This window comes from Talpa europaea, assembly GCF_964194135.1.
Source record: "Talpa europaea genome assembly, chromosome: 5".
NCBI classification, from domain to species: Eukaryota; Metazoa; Chordata; class Mammalia; order Eulipotyphla; family Talpidae; genus Talpa; species Talpa europaea.
This window is the reverse complement of record NC_140071.1, coordinates 120,689,198-120,706,309: the sequence shown is the minus strand read 5'-3', so window position 1 is coordinate 120,706,309 and position 17,112 is coordinate 120,689,198. Positions and strand designations below refer to the sequence as shown.

Below are 17,112 nucleotides of genomic sequence, written 5' to 3'. Positions count from 1 at the left end.
ACTGACCCATTTTCTGCGCTTAAAGCGTACAATGGCTAGATCAGAGGATTTAAAACTCCCAGGGTGCTTTTGAGCATTGCCTGTATTCTTAATTAGATTTTTTTTAGTAGAGTCTGTCAATCTGTGGCTATAAACAGCGCCTTCTGGTTTTCTGATGACATGATGAAAATATAAATGGATTCTGCAGATTGTATTTTATTATCCTCAATATTAAGCACTCAGAGCTTGTGCTGGAGAGGATCGTGGTCTGATAATGTTGATTAAATAACCTCAAGCTTGGACTTCTGTGCTGACTCTTTGCCAACCAAACTAAGTAGATATAAGGAGCTATAGTTATTAAAGGAAGTGTAGTGATATAAGTGCCACAAAGAAGCTGTGCCTTCAGAAGACAGGGTGGCAGGCAGGGATCCTTGGCCTGGGTGAAAGAAGACCTGGTTCTCATCTTGTCCTTGCTGCTCACTGGCTGTATGACTTTAAGCAAGTCATTCACTTGCAGGATGTTAATTTCTCAGCTATAAAATGAAGGGTTTGTGTATATACCCTGAGCTTTGTTCTGGTGTCGTGTGAAGGGACACAGGAGACATCTCTAGATAATTCCTAGATGCTGTGTGGGAGGTGGCTTGTGGGAGGCTAGGATAGAAGCAGAGAGACAGCAAAAGTGGCTGCTGCAGGTATCTTACTGAGAGGTGGTGGAGGCTTGGACTGGTGTGATAGTGTGGAAACAGAGGGAAAAGGACAATGTGTTTGTGTGTGTGTGTGTGTGTATGCACACACGTGCCTTTCATTGGGGATAGATGAGGTGGTGCGATTCACTAATATGGAGAAGGCTGGAGGTGGAACAGATTGGATCATGGGACAGACATCATACATTTTGTTTTGATCTTGTTCATTGTAAAGTGTTTATTAGGTACGCAAGTGGGGAGTTGAACAAGTAGAGTGGAAAGTAGATGTTTGCTTCTGGACTTCAGAGAAGGGTTCGTGCCACATATTTAAAAAATGTGAATTATCATCTGCAAGATATTCAATGGTGAGATAAACTCAACAAAATGCTGTTATGTGTGGGGAAGTAGGGTGTGTGACTAGAAGGAAAACACAAGAAAAGTGAAGGAGGGAAATAACCTTGTTGGCATTTTGGAAATCAATGAGATCAGAGTACCCAGACTGGGGAAAGGGGTGTTTTTGCTTGAGCTAGAAGAAAACTGGGAGTATCTGGAGGTGGGGGAGCCGGGGTGAAGCAAGTGCTCCAAAAAGGAAGATGTTTGGCTGTCATGCTGCCAAGACATTGATTCAGGTAGAGAAGAAAATGTCTTTTGGATCAGATATTATGGTGAGATTAGACTTTAAGGGGAGACTGGCAATGCATGGCGCCATTTAAAATCATGGAGGAAAGACCTACAAAAAGTATAAGACAGAGGGAAGTTGGGCCTCCCTGGTGGCGCAAGGGGTTAAGCACCACACTATGAAGCAATGCACAGCCTCTGCAGCATGAGTTCAATCCCTGGCCGGCCAGGGAGCAACCCCATGGTGCAGCAGACCTCTCCTGTCTCGCCCGCTGCTCCCCTCAGCAGTGTATTTCAGTCAGTCTGCCTGTTCTGCTCCCCACTCTGTCTCTGGTGAGTCCTCTCACCCCCCGCATCTCTTGCCTGTACCTCAGCTCTTGTGTGTATAAATAAATATTTAAATTTAAAAAAAGACAGAGAGAAGTCAAGAATAAGATCTGTGACTATTCCATTATTGTTGCCAGTACAATGAAATTTATTTTGTTCCTACCATAGACCAGGCACTGTGGGGAGGATGTGATGTCCATTAATTCATTTACACTTCATGCAAACCTTTGGAGTGGGTACCATTGTCATATCTTACATAGGGAAGCTGAGAGTTGGTACAAGTTCATTAACTGTTTATAATTAGGTTACATTCGTGAAGCTCAGGATCATACTTGTGGGCACCAACTTAACCTGTTAAGAATTTTCAGTTAAAAGCGGACAGTTTGTAGTCTGCTGAGCTGTCTTGGGAGCGTCTTATATTGGAGTTTGGACTGTAAAATGAAGGGAAAAAATAGGGTGGTGGTTGAGGACCTGAGTTTGAATTAGGCTTTTTAGGAAAAGAACAAGCTCATGCTCCCAGCAGAGAGAGGCAGGCTGCTGTGGACTGAGAGGTAGGGCTGAGACAGGTGCAGCCCTGGGGCTGGGAGCTGGTGGCCTCCAGAGCTTGAGAAAGGCTAGGAAAGTTTTATTACTTTCTTTTGAACTGACAGGAAAGGTTGGAAAGATAGGTGTAGAGTCACTTTGTAGAAGGATGTGAGGCTGGGGATGGTAGTTTTAGAGCAAAGTTTGGCTAGATGGTCTCCCCCTCTCTCACTCCCAACAGCAAGTCAGTGGCTAGAAAATGGGTGTGGGCGAGTCTATGAGGCAGTAACTGAGAGGACAGGCAAAATGTCATTTAGGTCTTATCCACACTTTCTTCTTCCTGTGCTCTGCCCTCAGCATTTTTCCTCTTTGCTTCAAGAAACCTTTGTACAGGTCTTTGTGTGCCCGGAGTGCCCTATTCCATCTCCTTCCTTGGGGATGTCCCTTCTCCTCCTTCATAGCAGCTCCAATGTCAGCCCTTCACAGGCCTTACTTGGCGATCTTAGACAGGCAGCACTCATGCTTTCACGCAGATCTACACAGAAGGATGCTTAGGAGCATAAACTTGACAGTCACACAACCCGTAGTTAAATCCAGGCGCTGCTATTCACTAGCTTTGTGCTCTTAGGCAATTTCCTTAACTTCTCAGTATCTAGGTTTCCTGGACTTTCAGTGGAAATAATAATAACTATAACCAACTTATCAGGTTGTGATCAGGAATAAATAAATTAATATGTAGTCAGTGTATATAAAAGAGAGAGGGCATAATGAAATTGCTATAGGAATATAAACTATTGTCATCCGTTTCTTCAGTCATGCAGTGTTAATTGCCTCATCTATGCTCTTGTGCTCTCTACCCATATTTTTCTTACAATACCTCCCCTATTGCAATGTGGATTTATCCTGGATTGTGGATTCCTACTGGATCGGATCCAGATCTTGTTATTTTAGTTTCATTCACACCTGTTGCCTGGCATGAAATAGGTATCCAGTAGATGACTGACTGGTTGGTTGCTAATCCTGACTTAGATGAGCATGATGTATGATTGCTGGCGAAGAGTTTCCATAGATTTTTTTTTATAAAGATTTACTTATTTATTTATACAAGCACTGGGTACAGTCAGAAGCACAGGAGGGCGAGAGAATTCACCAGAGCCAGAGCGGGGAACAGAACAGGAAGAAGGACTGAAGCACACTGCTGAGGGGAGCAGCGGGCGGCAGGAGAGGTCTGCGCGCCATGTGGGACCCTCGCCCAGTGGCCGGGGATCTAACTGGCACTGCAGAGGCTGCGGGCAGCTTCCCAACCCAGTGCTCAACCGCTGAGCCACTGCGGAGGCCCCCATAGATTTTTGATTTGATTTTTCTACCAACTCCATGAAGGAGACAGAAATAGCAGCAGATTTATTTCTCAATAAAAGTGAAAATCAGAGCAATTCTGTTCTGCTTTATTTTCCAATTTAGGTAGAAAAATAGGCAGAGATGTTCTTGTTAAATAAGTCAAATATGATCAGAAGAGAAGTGAGCGTAACAAGCCTCACATAATCTTCTTCTGTAAGTTAAAGAGGTGTGATTTTCATTTACAGTGTGCAGAAGGAAATCACAACCTTCTGAAACTGCCTGTTTTTATACAACAATTTAGAGACATGTACATGCCTTTTGAAAGTTAATTCAAAATCCATTAAATTTCGTATTTTTTCAGTTGCTTGAATCCATGGACTATTATTTTGTTAACTAAGGCAATCTCCTCTTAAGATCATTCTAATAGGGTTTCGAACATTATTTAAAATCTTCTTCAGACCTGTAGTTTATTAGTGAACTGCAGTTTGTCTAACAGATTGCTCTCAAAAAACAACTGAAGATCCACAGGGGACTGTGGTGATGGTGCATGGGTGCCTTGAGGAAGGAAATTCTATGGGGACTCAATCTGAGGGGGTGGGGGAAGCAAATATTGTCTAAAAAAATTAAAAAATGATAAATGTTAAAATAAAAAAAATTCTTCCATTAAAAAAAAAACCCTGAAGATCTGTTAAGATATATCTGAAACACAATTTGTATAAATGGTAATGATCAGGCTGAAAGATTTCTTCTTGGCAGCTTTTGACTATTCATAGCAATTATATAATAACAGTGGTAACAAAGTAATTAGCAAATGTAGCACTGTGATATGCAATGTGTTATGTTATGAGCACATCATAAAAATGTTGCCATAAAGCCATGTGGTTTTCTTTATTAGACCGGGTTTTGAAACTATCCTTCATATTTCAGTTATTTGAATGGGTTAGTGCAGTGCCCCTAACATGGACAAACTGAGAAATGTCATTATCTTTTAGTTCCATGGGAAGGAAATTGAACACAGATGAACCTATTCAATAATTTCTTGCATAAAATAGTGTGATGACACGTTATGATGTCTTTTGCTTCTGTTTTTGGTTGAATTGCTACGGTAAATGAAGGCTTTGTCTTTTCTGTAAAACCACTGAGGTTTGGTGAATTATTCATTCATTGACTATTTTAATCTGACCCTGATAGCATGTGACTTTGATAAATACTTTGGTTAGTAATGAAAATGAATTAATGCAAACCATAAAGCAGGGAAAAAATCTGGTATTACACTTTCCTGAAAGGCACTCAGAGCATAGTGGGTGACAAAATTGCCAACGTCATTACTGCCAGGGATTCCCTTGAACGATAAGGTATGTGCAAGCACAACCTTAAAATCCTGGTGGTGTCACTAGTTTTGTCCATGTGCTTCTATTGGATTTTTTGTTTCTTCCGTTTTTATGTTGAATGCCTTTAGGGAACTGTAGGAACTTTGGCTTTGACTATGAGTGAGATGGGCAGAAACTGGGGGTTTTGTGTAGAACAATGGCATGTTCACACTTCACAGCATGAAGTGGCTGCTGTGTTGAGAATAGATGGGAGGGAAGCAAGGGTAGAAGCAGGGAGACCAGCCAAGACACTCTTGAACTATCTAGGCACCAACTTGAAGTAAGGGAGTAGACTCTGAGAAGTGATTGGATTTTGGCTAAACTCTGAAGGGACAATCAACAAGATTTGTTGATGGGCATGATTGGGAGTGAAAGATAGGAGTTGAGCAGATTTGGGGGCTGAACAAGTACTAGGCTGGAGTTCTAAGGATTATGTGATCAGATGGGTAAGGATGAGCAGGGTGTGAAGAGCAGGATTTGCAGGAAGGATACAATGTTCTTGACTTTTCATCATTCCTTCTTCTGTGCTGTCAAACAGACCATACTTTCCCAGCTTCTGTTTTTCTCCTTTTTACCACATTGTTATGGATCTTGGCCTTAATATTACTCTCTTGATGTTAGTGTCTGTTTTTTTTAAGATTTATTTATTTATTCATACAAGCACTGGGTACAGTCAGAAGCGCGGGATGGTGAGAGAATTCACCAGAGCCAGAGCGGGGAACAGAACAGGCAGACTGACAAAATACATTGCTGAGGGGAGCAGCGGGTGGCAGGAGAGGTCTGCGTGCCATGTGGACCGTCGCCGGTGGCCGGGGATCCAACCGGCGCTGCAAAGGCTGCTGGCAGCTTCGCAACCCAGTGCTCAACCACTGCGCTACTAGGGGAGGCCCGATGTTAGTGTCTTAAAGTTAGGAATCTGTGTCCTTCTTCCCTCTGTCTCCTTAATATTTTGATAAGTAAGATACTCTGTCCTCTGGTGGTGCTTTCCACAGGTTTTTTGTTTTTGTTTTAAATGTGTGTGGTTTGGATCCTTGGGATGAAAGAGGTTGTGGCCTTGACTTATCATGGCCAAACCCCAAAAATAATATCCTTATCAGGACCAACAGATATTTTTAAGGTCATAGATAGGAAAAAATCTTCAAAGGAATGCTCTGAATTTAAGATGAGCTGATCTAAGCAAAGCTACTCACAGAAAGGAAATTCAGAGCTAGCAATTTTTCCCCATTTCTAAGATGCCACCAGTTACTTAAAGACTTTTGAATTTTTTTTTTTAAATCACTGAGCTTCCTGATTAAAGAAAAAATTATGTATTCTCTTTTTCTTTTTCAGCAAGTAACCGGCAGAAGTTTTGGTGATAAAGATTTTCGTACAGGGTTAGAAAATGGAATTCTTCTCTGCGAGTAAGTATAGCCAATATTTAGTTGTCTTTATTTAAGAAAATATATTCATGCTATTAAGTGTGTCTGTAAAATTTCCAGTTTTTTGTTGTGAATTTATTTACAATTTGTATCTGAAATTAAAATTTATTTACAATTTGTATCTGGACTGAGCACAAACATAAGGTGAGGGTGTCATGGTGGCAATAGGGTGTGGTGGTGACTGTGGCAAGTTTAAAAGTAGTTGAGGAGGGAGTAGCTGGCAGCTATTACTCAACTCCAGCCAATTTTTATAATGTAGGAATTTGGGCCTAGATAACTAGAAGGATGTGGACTTAATTATAAATGTAGCAGATTTTCTGCCTCCCTCCCTCCCTCCCCCCCCAGCAAAAGCATCTTGTGCCAAATGAAAACAGTGCTTCTATTTACTTACAGCACCTTAATGCATGCTAGGTAACATTCTTCCTACTGGGTCTACTGCACTGAGGTATTTTGAATGTATTTAACTTGTTCACATTAGAATTTAAACAATAACTACAGTGTTTAAACTTTTTTGTTTTGAAGCTGGGCTCTGTCATAGAGTGTTGCTATGATATGGATTCAAGAACTTTCTGTAAAGTCATTCTAGATACAAAGTAAGCTAGAACCTAATACTTAGGGAATGGATGAACATCTGTAATAAAGTTCAAGATTTCAAATTTTGAATTTATTTAATAGGTTCTGTAATTTATTTATTTATAATTTCTTTCTTTTTTTTTTTTTCATGGAGGAACTGGGGTATAGGCCAGAGGTGTGGGGTGTGTGTGTGTGTGTGTGTGTGTATTCCCCAGAGAAAGAGTGGGGAGCAGAACAGGTGGATCTGCTGAAATACACTGCTGCGGGGAGCAGTGGGCGAGACAGGAGAGGTGTGCTGCATCATATTTAGGTTAGCACCCTGGCTGGAGATTAAACTCAGGCCCTGAGTGATAGCACTGAGACTTAACCACTAGGCCACCAGGGAGGTCCAGTTCTATAATTTAGATACTGATTTATGTTTTTATTGAGATGAAATATACATACATAAAAGGCACTGTTCCTAAACAACTCATTTTGAAAGCTGTATGTCAATCAGGATGTAGAATGAGAAGTTCCCTTATGCCCCTCCCCAGTGGGTCTTGACCCCCTAGAAAACAGCTGTTCTTATTTCTGTCACCATAGCTTCTACTTTGAGTAACTGGAGTAACACAGAAAAGACATTTACTTTGGTGTCTTTCAGAGTATTGTTTGGGCCCACCAACAAAGGTCCAGAAAGAACCCCGGGTTTCGATACCTGAAAACTAGTACCTGAAGACCTTATTTCACCCCATATATCACTTAATCTCCTCAAGCCTCATTTTTTTCTCTCTAAAATGGTAATAAAAAACTTATATAATGCACCTCTCTTTCATAAGCTATTTGTAAATTTCAGGGGGATAATGTGATTAAGGTATCTGAAAAAATTAAACAGTGTTTTACAAATTGTTGTTATGCAGAACCTTTCAGCACATTCATTCATGTCAGTGCCATTTATTTATTTATTTATCTATCTATTTATTTATTTATTTATTTATTTATGGCTACTTCCACTGCCCTTCTTTCTTCAAAGAGAAGTTTCCATGCTCAGATTACTGTTTTCCATACCTTTCTTCCTATGGAGCCTCTGTCCTCTTCCCGTACTTTAGTTCTTTCGTCACCTTTTCCCCCTTTATTCACTCTACATCAGAGCTCACCTCTAGGTAAACCATAATTAGTTTAGCATCTCACAGGAGATAAGCCCAGACAGGCTCCAAACACCCACCCTGTGTTTTCAATGAACTTGTCTTTCTGGTGATTCTGGGCTTAGCCCTCTCTTGATGTTAATCAGAATCAGACCTAACATAGGTGCATTCTGCCCTAAGTTCAGGTGGGTCTTCATACCAATTTTTGTTCACCAAACATTTTCTCCAAAGATTTTCATAGATGTTCACCTCGCCACTGTATTCCCAGGACTGAATCTGAGAGCGTAATATTGCTCACCTGACTGTGGATTAAATGGGTTTACCTGAAGACAGGGTTTGGATTTAGGGACATTTATGCATAGGGTTTGTTTCTTACCTAGATGAAGATGTTGAGGAAGGTGGACTCCCCATGTGTGCAGCGGCATTATCCATTAGTCTTTTACAAACATTAATGAATGTTCAGGTTATTTAGGGGCAGAGAGGTGGATCTTTTAGGTCCAGGCCATGATTAGGAAACAATATGGTTAGACAATACAGAGGCATGGATTAAAGCCAGGTGCTTCTTTACATAAATAAAGGGCTCAGTCTACTGATAGCCTGAGGGTAAGGTGGAGAGAACTAGGCAGAGAAGAAAAGATGAACACATGTTACATAGATAGAAGGTAAGACAAAGCCCAAGACAAATGCATCCTCTCCTCACAGAGACTTAGATCCACAGGTGATGTGAAGGAGCATGCATTTTTGGAGTGTGAGGACCAGGTCAAGGCTTAGCTTCTCACTTAACTCCAGCTGACAGCCCTGGCAAAGAATTTGCTAAGATGGATGAACTACACTGGTAGCCTGAGGCAAAGAAAAATAGTAGCCTGAGCCTGCACCTGAGCCTAGGAGAAAAAGCTGGGTCAGCAGTCAGAGAAACCAGATGCAAACAAATTTCGAAGTGCAGGATATGCCAAGCGCCGGAAACAAAAGCGTGACCAGGAGCTGAATACAGTCAAGTTCAGAATCAATGGAAGATTTCCTTCTACCTTTTTGGGTGGAAGTAGGGAATGGTGGGTTTGAGTCAAGGTGAGTTTATTGGGTTGTCATAGACTGAGATGAGCAGTTGTGTCTTCTGGAACTGCTATACCAAAACCAATCTGGCAAGGAAGGAGACTTTCAGGTTTGGAGTTGATTAATGGCACAGGCTCAGTTGGAAGAGTCTCAGGAAAATGATGGGTCCTAAACATTGATCCACTTAGGTTCTAATAAACACCTGTCTTTGGAGAGCAGGTGAGCATGTCTAAGACTATGTCACTCTAGAACCTAAGGGTATTTCATGGATGCTGATGATTAAGGAATTCTAACTCATACCTGTCATCCATGTATCAGCATTAAAAATACATTATTAGAAACCTTTCATGGTTGCTTACAGACTAGGAACTGGAGCCTTAGTTCTGTTTCCCACCTAGCAAGAGGGTGGGTGAAAAAGCTAAGAAGGCGGCTACTACATAGAAGAAACTTAGAAGCTCAGAAGGATGATTCTGGGACAAGGTTAACAAGGCCAAGGCCAAAAACCCTAAAAAAAGGGAAGCCCCAATGCAGACGAAACTGTATTCTGGTAAGAGGAATTGGCAGATATTCCTGATCTGCTATGTATTCCAGAAAAGCCATGTGTAAGAGGATGTATTCAGCAGCTAAATCCAGGATTGAAAAGAAAAAGGAGAGGCTCTTGCTACTCTCACAGAGCCAGCTGGTGGTGGCAAGTATGGCAGTGCCCAGATACTAACCTCCTGAAGGTGTGCCTCGAAACCTGTTGAGCCACTGCAGAAACCCTTCAGTCAGCATGTGAGGAAACTACAAGCCAGCATTGCTTCTGGGACCACTCTGATCAGAGAGGGTGGTTTACTTGAAGCATCTGGCAGTGGCTTGCTATTTGGGGTTTTATTGGGAGAGAAAAACAATAGGTTTTGAGAGAGTGTGTGTGTGTGTGTGTGTGTGTGTGTGGCAGGGATGGGTGTGGAGGGGCTGAAGGGGGGAAGGGAGTAGAAGTGATGGCATGAAATTGATGCCAGAAAACAAGTCCCAGCACGATAGAGAGAGGAAGGACTACGTGGGGTTGGTGGCCTTGGAAAAATGATGGTCTCTCTTAAGAAGACAAGTTCAGTGCAAGTGGAGGCATGAGAGAGTTGAGAGAGAGGATAGAAGACATGGTGGGCAGAAGATACAGGGACTTTGGCTTTCTTCGGTAGCGCCATCAAAACTAGATGGAGATAAAGGAGAGGCGTGGACCTGAGAGACAGGAGAGAGAAAAGATGAAACCTACAGGAGGCATAGGCGATGGAAATTGAGTGGCATCAATACCACTCACTTTTACTTCGCCTGGGAAGTGCACATGGCTTTGCATAAGCTTTCCGTGTATACAGCAATAATTATGCATAAATAGGGCCTCCCTGGTGGCACAGTGGTTGAGCGCTGGGTTGCGAAGCCGCCTGCAGCCTCTGCAGCACCGGTTCGATCCCCGGCCACCAGCGAGGGTCCCACATGGCGCGCAGACCTCTCCTGCCACCCGCTGCTCCCCTCAGCAGTGTACTTCAGTCCTTCTGCCTGTTCTACTCCCCGCTCTGGCTCTGGTGAATTCTCTTACCCTCCCGTGCCTCTGACTGTACCCAGTGCTTGTATAAATAAATAAATAAATATATAAATAAATCTTTAAAAAAATAATTATGCATAAATATATACCTTACAGTAATAGCAAGTGTGAAATGAGGTATATGTACACAATAGAATTACTGTGGATCTGTTTTTTCTGTAATTGTCTTTCTCTTCCACTGTTGTTTTTGCCAAGTGTGTGTAGTTGAACTTTTGGAGGTTAAGTCCTCAGACGATGTTGGTCCTCTGTTGAACATTAAATCAAAGGTCTGAGGTCAAAGTGTGACAAAGCTGTGAATGTGTGACAAGAATCATGCTGTTAGAAGGTTCTCTGAATATTGCTTCATGTCCTTGAGGATGTAAGGGTATGAAAGGAAGGCTGCAAAGAATCATTCCCCAAAGAAGCTTTTCCCAGCATGGAGTCGATGTGCTTCCCAGCACCCAGATCAGTCTGTTCTGAAATATTTCCAGCAAGGAAAGTTTCTGACTTGTTTTCCTGAATATAATTTTATTTTTCATACAGAACTCTATGGAATTCCATCTCTATCAGGGGGTAGCAAATTATAGCCCTTGCCTGTTTTAGTTCTGGACTCCTTGCTAAGGAAGTTTTTAACTTTTTAGAGGGTTGCAAATAAAATGAAACAAAAGTTTGTATGTGGCTTAGAGAGCCTAAAATGTTTACTCTCTAGTCTTTACAGAATAAGTTTGCCAGCCCATAAAGACTATGTAGTTAATTTTCCATGTAAATTGTTTGCCCTCATAAAATCAGGTAATTGAGTTTGTGCTACATGCTATTGGGTAAATCAAATAAAGAGATTTTCTCTGGAGTTTCTCTACAAGTCACTCCCGCCACATTTTTTATTTTGAAAAGTTTCAAACTTACAGAAAAATTATAAGAATAATGTAATGATTGCCCATCTAGCCTGGAAATAGAAGCAGATGGCTCAGGAAAAAAGAGGCACAAGCAGAAAGAGATATAGCTAGTGTACAAAATGGTAATAGTCACCACACTGCGTTGCAGGGAATACACTTTTCTTTCTTTTCTGTAGTTTGATTTTTCTTCTTCTCGCCACTCTTTTCTTTCTCTCATTACTGTCCAAAGATACATAGATATAGATATACAACTTAAGCCAGTTTGAATCCTTTCATGAGAGAATATAGTTGATGGTGACTAGATTTTTTGAAACCTTAGGTTGAATCCCATGAATGGCGCATTAGACCGAAACAGTCACATAATGTGATTCAATATGGTTCAACCTACCAGGCAGTCCAAATCCTAGATTTGCCTCCTGTGTATCCTTAAGCAAGTTACCTAAACTCTTAAGCCCCAATTTCCTAATCTATAAAAACAGAAAATTGTACCAGTTTATATGGCCGTTCTGAGCATTGAATGAATTGATAATATCTTTAAAACTCTTTGTTTAGTGCTTGGAATGTAGCAGTTGCTTAAATGTTAACTTTTCTCCCTTCATCTATGAAATGGGGAAATTACTACCTCATATGATCCCTGAGAGATTCCAGTGAGAGAATATTGTAAAACACTCAGCACTCCCTGGCGCTTGGTTGGCACTCAGGACGACTGACTGTGCTCATTATTATTCTTGGAAATAAGCCTGAAGTCAATTATCAGTATGACGTATTCAATGCAACTCTGTCACTGTGTGCTTGTCAGCTTTCTCCCTAGGGCTGTCAACAAGCCACAGGATGAACCAGTTTGGATTTTACTTTCTATCTTCTCTTGCCTAGTCTGTGATCAAAAGCTGGACAAGAAAGTTTGGGTCCCTTGCAGACTTGACCATCTGTGAATAATGAGCTTTGGCAGAGCTGGAGCCCAGAGCGATTGTTTTGAAAACAGTAACCTTGACCTCTATGATGATGTCATTTCTTCCTACTCCCTCCAGACTGTTGTGGTTTCTAATCTGGGAAGCCGCTGTGGAACCCTCCAGCGAAATTAGTGGGTACCTGTTTGGCTTCTTGTGTGCCTTGTCTGCTTTAGCGCGTGTCCCAGTGTTCGACCTCTTTACCCCACCCACATCTGCCTCCTGCACCAAATTGAAAGCTTCCTGAAGACCCCTTCTATCTACCTTTGGGTTTCCCTCACTGGACACTGATCTGGCACATAACACAGCTGTTACTTGTTGAATAAATTGAGAGTTCTAGTAAGGTTTTGCCTAAGCTACCTGACTCTCAGTGACTTTTTACTTTCTCCCAGTTTTAGCTGGCATGGTCATTATCATATTTTGTCCCAGCCCCTGTCCCTGCTCTTCTCTCTTTTCTCTTTTCTTATCTTTTCTCCTCTTCAATCCAGTGATCCAGTGGCTTCCTTCACCTCCTCTTCATCAGCCCCATCCTCTTGCTCTTCCCCGTCTTTCATTCCTCTCACCATCCTCACCCCCAACACACACACAGAATTTTATGTAAGGAATTACCTATCTCTGAGCACTGGGTGATCAAAGGACGGAAGTTTGTTTTCTTTATGTGTAAGACTCTCCATTAGGAGAGTGGTGCAGCAGTTGAGCGCTGGGCTGCGAAGCTACCTGCAGCCTCTGCAGCGCCGGTTCGATCCCCGGCCACCGGCAAGGGTCTCACATGGCGCGCAGACCTCTCCTGCTGCCCGCTGCTCCCCTCAGCAGTGTACCTTGTCACTCTGCCTGCTCTGCTCTCCGCTCTGGCTCTGGTGAATTCTCTCACCCTCCCGCACTTCTGACTGTACCCAGTGCTTGTATAAATAAATAAATAAATCTTTAAAAAAAAAAAAAAGACTCCATTAAAGCTCCATCTTCCTAGCAGTCATAAAGATGAACTTACAGGTTTGGTTGTACAGACACATTTTCATGGACTATAAAGTCTGAGAATGTTAGTCTGTAAATAAGTGACTAATTAAGAATGTCTTAGTGGATTTTTGTTTCAGTCTTTATGTTGCTGAAATAATTTTCTGAAGATAAGAGATCTGTTGGCAAACACTTGTTTATATCACCACTGATGAATGAGCTCTTTTTCTAAGAAGGGGGACTTACCTTGGATTCTTGTCCTGATTTCAGCGTGACATGTGGTTGCACAGATATATGCTAGCCTCATATGTTGGATTAGAACTTGATGGCATAGCTTGGCATGGAATCATTTTATTATATGGAGAACTCGTTGGATATTGCCCATGTTCAGCACAGCCCCAAATTAGACACTGAGAGGCATAAAAAGGGAATCAAAGGCCTGCTCCCTGATTTCAAGAGTTTTATAATGTGCTTGGGAATTGAATACACACACAGAGCAGTTAGGTTACAGTTTAAGCCAGTGTGTGAGTAAATGCACAAGTGACCAAGATTTAATCTCTGAGATTTAAGATGAAGTCATGAAGATTGTTGTCATTTGGGAAACAGTTACTGGGGAGCTGTTACAAGTGAATTTTACTTCAGGTGAGAATAAGCTGAGATGGAAGAGTTTGGCGGCAGGAGGAGTTTGCTATGTGTGGTATATACAGAGATCTGCCTGGCAGTGGGAGGGCTTCTCTCCCATCATTCACCTAGCCCTCAAAAACCCCTTAGAAGCATGGTAAGCTACTAGAAAGACCAATGCATTGTAAAATCATGTAACAGGTGTCCTGATCAGATCTGGAATCTCAATCCTGGCATTATACGAAGTATAAATCTCAGATTCCCTTAGGAAGTTTTATTGAGGCAGAGATACGAATGATGAGTGGAAATTAGCCAGGAAAGAATGAAGAAACAGGTTCTAGAATGAAAGAATAATGTTTTTGAAATTCCTAAAAATAGAAGTTCTATGTATTGGAGGAATTTCAAGAAGCTTGTTTAGCCAAAATATAGAAAACAGGGGGACAGTGGTATGAGATGAAGGTCGGTGGGAAGGAGAAGTAGGCAGGATCAAGATCACTCAGGAAGTTGTAACTGATAGGATTTTCCTCTTTGATCTCCAGAGCCCTAGAAGTGAGAATTTGGAAGAAATCAGCAGAATCTGGTAGAGGGTATAGATGAATGAAAGAAAATACTTAAAAAAATAAATTCAGTGTTTCTATTGTTAATGACAAGCAGGGATGGGGCTCCTGATGCAAGTGGGGAGGGTGTCCGTTGGGGAGAGGTCATGATTTTCCTTTGGGTGGGGTGGGTTTAGGGTAGAGACAACCCATCCAGGGAGTAGACTCCTGTGTTGTTGGATCTGGAACTGAAGAGAGAGAGGAGGGGTTTAACTTATTCAGAGTGAACTTGCCAGCTATTGTTGGCCTCAAGGACAGTCTTTCTGAGGGAAAGATCACATCAAGAACAGCGGACAAGGCCTCAGTTAGGGCAAGTCTCTCCCCTGGGTGAGAGGTAAGAGAAAGAAGGTCACAAAAAGATAATCAGAGAGATGAGCAGAAACTCAGGAAAGTGCCCTGGGAAGCAGGGAACAAGGAAGACTTTTAAACAGCTGGAGGTCACCTGTATTGCATGAAGTCTGCTTGAGGATGGGTCAAGCAAGTACTAGAAAAATGCACTGAAGATCCTTATTAATTAATTAATCACCATCTCTGGGAACTGCCGATCAAATGCTCATGATTCCACCTAGTAATAATGTGGTCCAGATTATGCTTTTGCATCATTTCAACAGGTTGTTGCAAGCTATAACATTGACTCTAAACTGCATGCAGTATTTTCCCCAACTATTGAAAGAAATGGGTTAATGACCCAATAGCTGATTCCTGGCACAACCACACAGGCTGTCACTAAAATGAGATACTTTTGAGAGTGAAGGGGCATTTTGAAGCTGGAACAACAAATGAAATCTGGGACTGTCTTCCACTAAATGGGATGCCCGGTCACTGTAGCTGCTGGCAACTCCAGACTGGTGCCTTCTGATCCTCATTTCTTTGTTCAATATTCACAGATCTGTCCCTCTATTAATCCTCACAGCAACCCTGATGGGTGACCAACCTGAATCAGATCTGCCACCCACCTTTGTGGGTGATTTGATGGAGACCGAGGGTGGTAGAGCAAGAGTGCTTTGAACTCTTTGTCTAGAGCACTCTCTCTCAGCACACTTGGGTCTCTTTTGCCTTCACTGATTTTGGCCTTAGTAGGCTGGTCAGAATTTGATAGGCCTTCTGTGCAGGGTTCTCCCTTGTCTTTCTGCCAAATCACAATTGGCCTCCCTGATGTGGCCTCTCTCCAGCTTTTCGGCACCAAGACTCATTAAGCTTTTTAAGTTCAAGTGAGGACATGTCAACCCACTGCATTTTGCTTTTTTTTTTTTTTTTTAGACCTCCAATGAAAAGCTGCTTTTTGTTTGAAAACTGGCCTGGCTTAGGTGGGGCTTGGACAAGGACTGAGTATCCCCTACAGCTTTCTGTTAGACAAGATGAAAACAAGTGAGAACAGGAACGGTACATTTATAGGACTTGTGATGAACAGAATAAACCCCCCACCCCCCATGTTTCCTTTTATTTTTATTTGTTTGAATTCTCACCATATAAACACTTCCTACTAAAAAGAGGAACTCTTAACACAGATACTTTTCCCATTCAAACTGCTCTTTCACATCAGTTATGAGAATCTCTTGGGGTGGAGAGGAAGAAGATTCTTGTGCATTTGAATGTAGTGCTTTTGAAACATTCTCAAGCTCATCCATCTGCAAATATTTTGTCCATTTAAAATTATATGATCCTTGTCATAATTTCTTTTCTTTTAAAACATAGTTTTACTTGGCCTGCACTCAGTAAGGCAATTATAGAATTTGTTTCTGATACTTCCAAAAAATGTGAATGAAACTTAATTTAGCAAAATTGTCATTCAGGAACCACTTATTTCAAATTGTAATGATTGCCTTTACCCTATCAATCTTAATAAAATATTAAATTTCTGCTCACTTAAATCACAGGTTTAACCATTTTCCTCTTGAATAAATCTGTTTCATGTTAATTGAAATTATCATTTGACTTAAAAATAATAGCATGGTTTAAATACAGCTGGCTTGTGGCAGAGAGGAAACTGGCTATCCCGTGGCCTCTCTCTGGGGTTATATGCTGGATTAGGCTTTGCTTGCATTTGAGAGGATTTAGTAGCTCCCTAATTGTATCCTCTTAATAATCCATTTTTTGATGGTCTCTGCTGGGCTGTCAGACTGGGTGGGCTGACTTGCCACAATGAAGTGTGCAAAATTCCTGCCTCAAGCTTGCCATTCTAAATGTTTCCTTTGGTTATTCACAGGAGAGGACCTTTTCTTAAATAGCCATTAAGGACCCAGCTTATAAATGATTTATTTTTAAAGTTAGCTGTGCAGAAATAGACTTCCCTCTTTACAAAGAGGACGAAGAAAGAGTGAATGAAAAGAAACATAAAATTTAAGACTTTCTGACTCAGTGGTTTGTTCTAGCTCTAGTGGCTGCCTTTCCTTAAGCCACTATAGCTTCTGCCATGAGCCTCATGTTCCCAAACATGGCTTCAGAGTGCCTGATGCCCCTTCCCATGAGACAGGGCACAGTTGTTGTTCTGTTGCCTGGAGCCCAGTGCTGCTCACTCTGGGTTGGTAGTTTCCATTTGGCTTATCT

At 41.7% G+C, this 17,112-nt stretch overlaps 1 protein-coding gene across 11 annotated transcripts in view; it reads left to right on the top strand.

Annotated features, from left to right (window-relative positions):
- Positions 1–17,112, top strand: part of LIMCH1 (LIM and calponin homology domains 1) — a gene marked incomplete at its 3' end in the record, with an annotated part of 306,641 nt that overhangs the window by 114,894 nt on the left and 174,635 nt on the right. For all 11 annotated transcript variants that reach the window (XM_084233757.1, XM_084233752.1, XM_084233753.1 and 8 more), the window contains exon 2: positions 6,167–6,237. In XM_084233757.1, the coding sequence (XP_084089883.1) occupies positions 6,167–6,237 (71 nt within the window). The remainder of the gene's footprint in view (positions 1–6,166; positions 6,238–17,112) is intronic.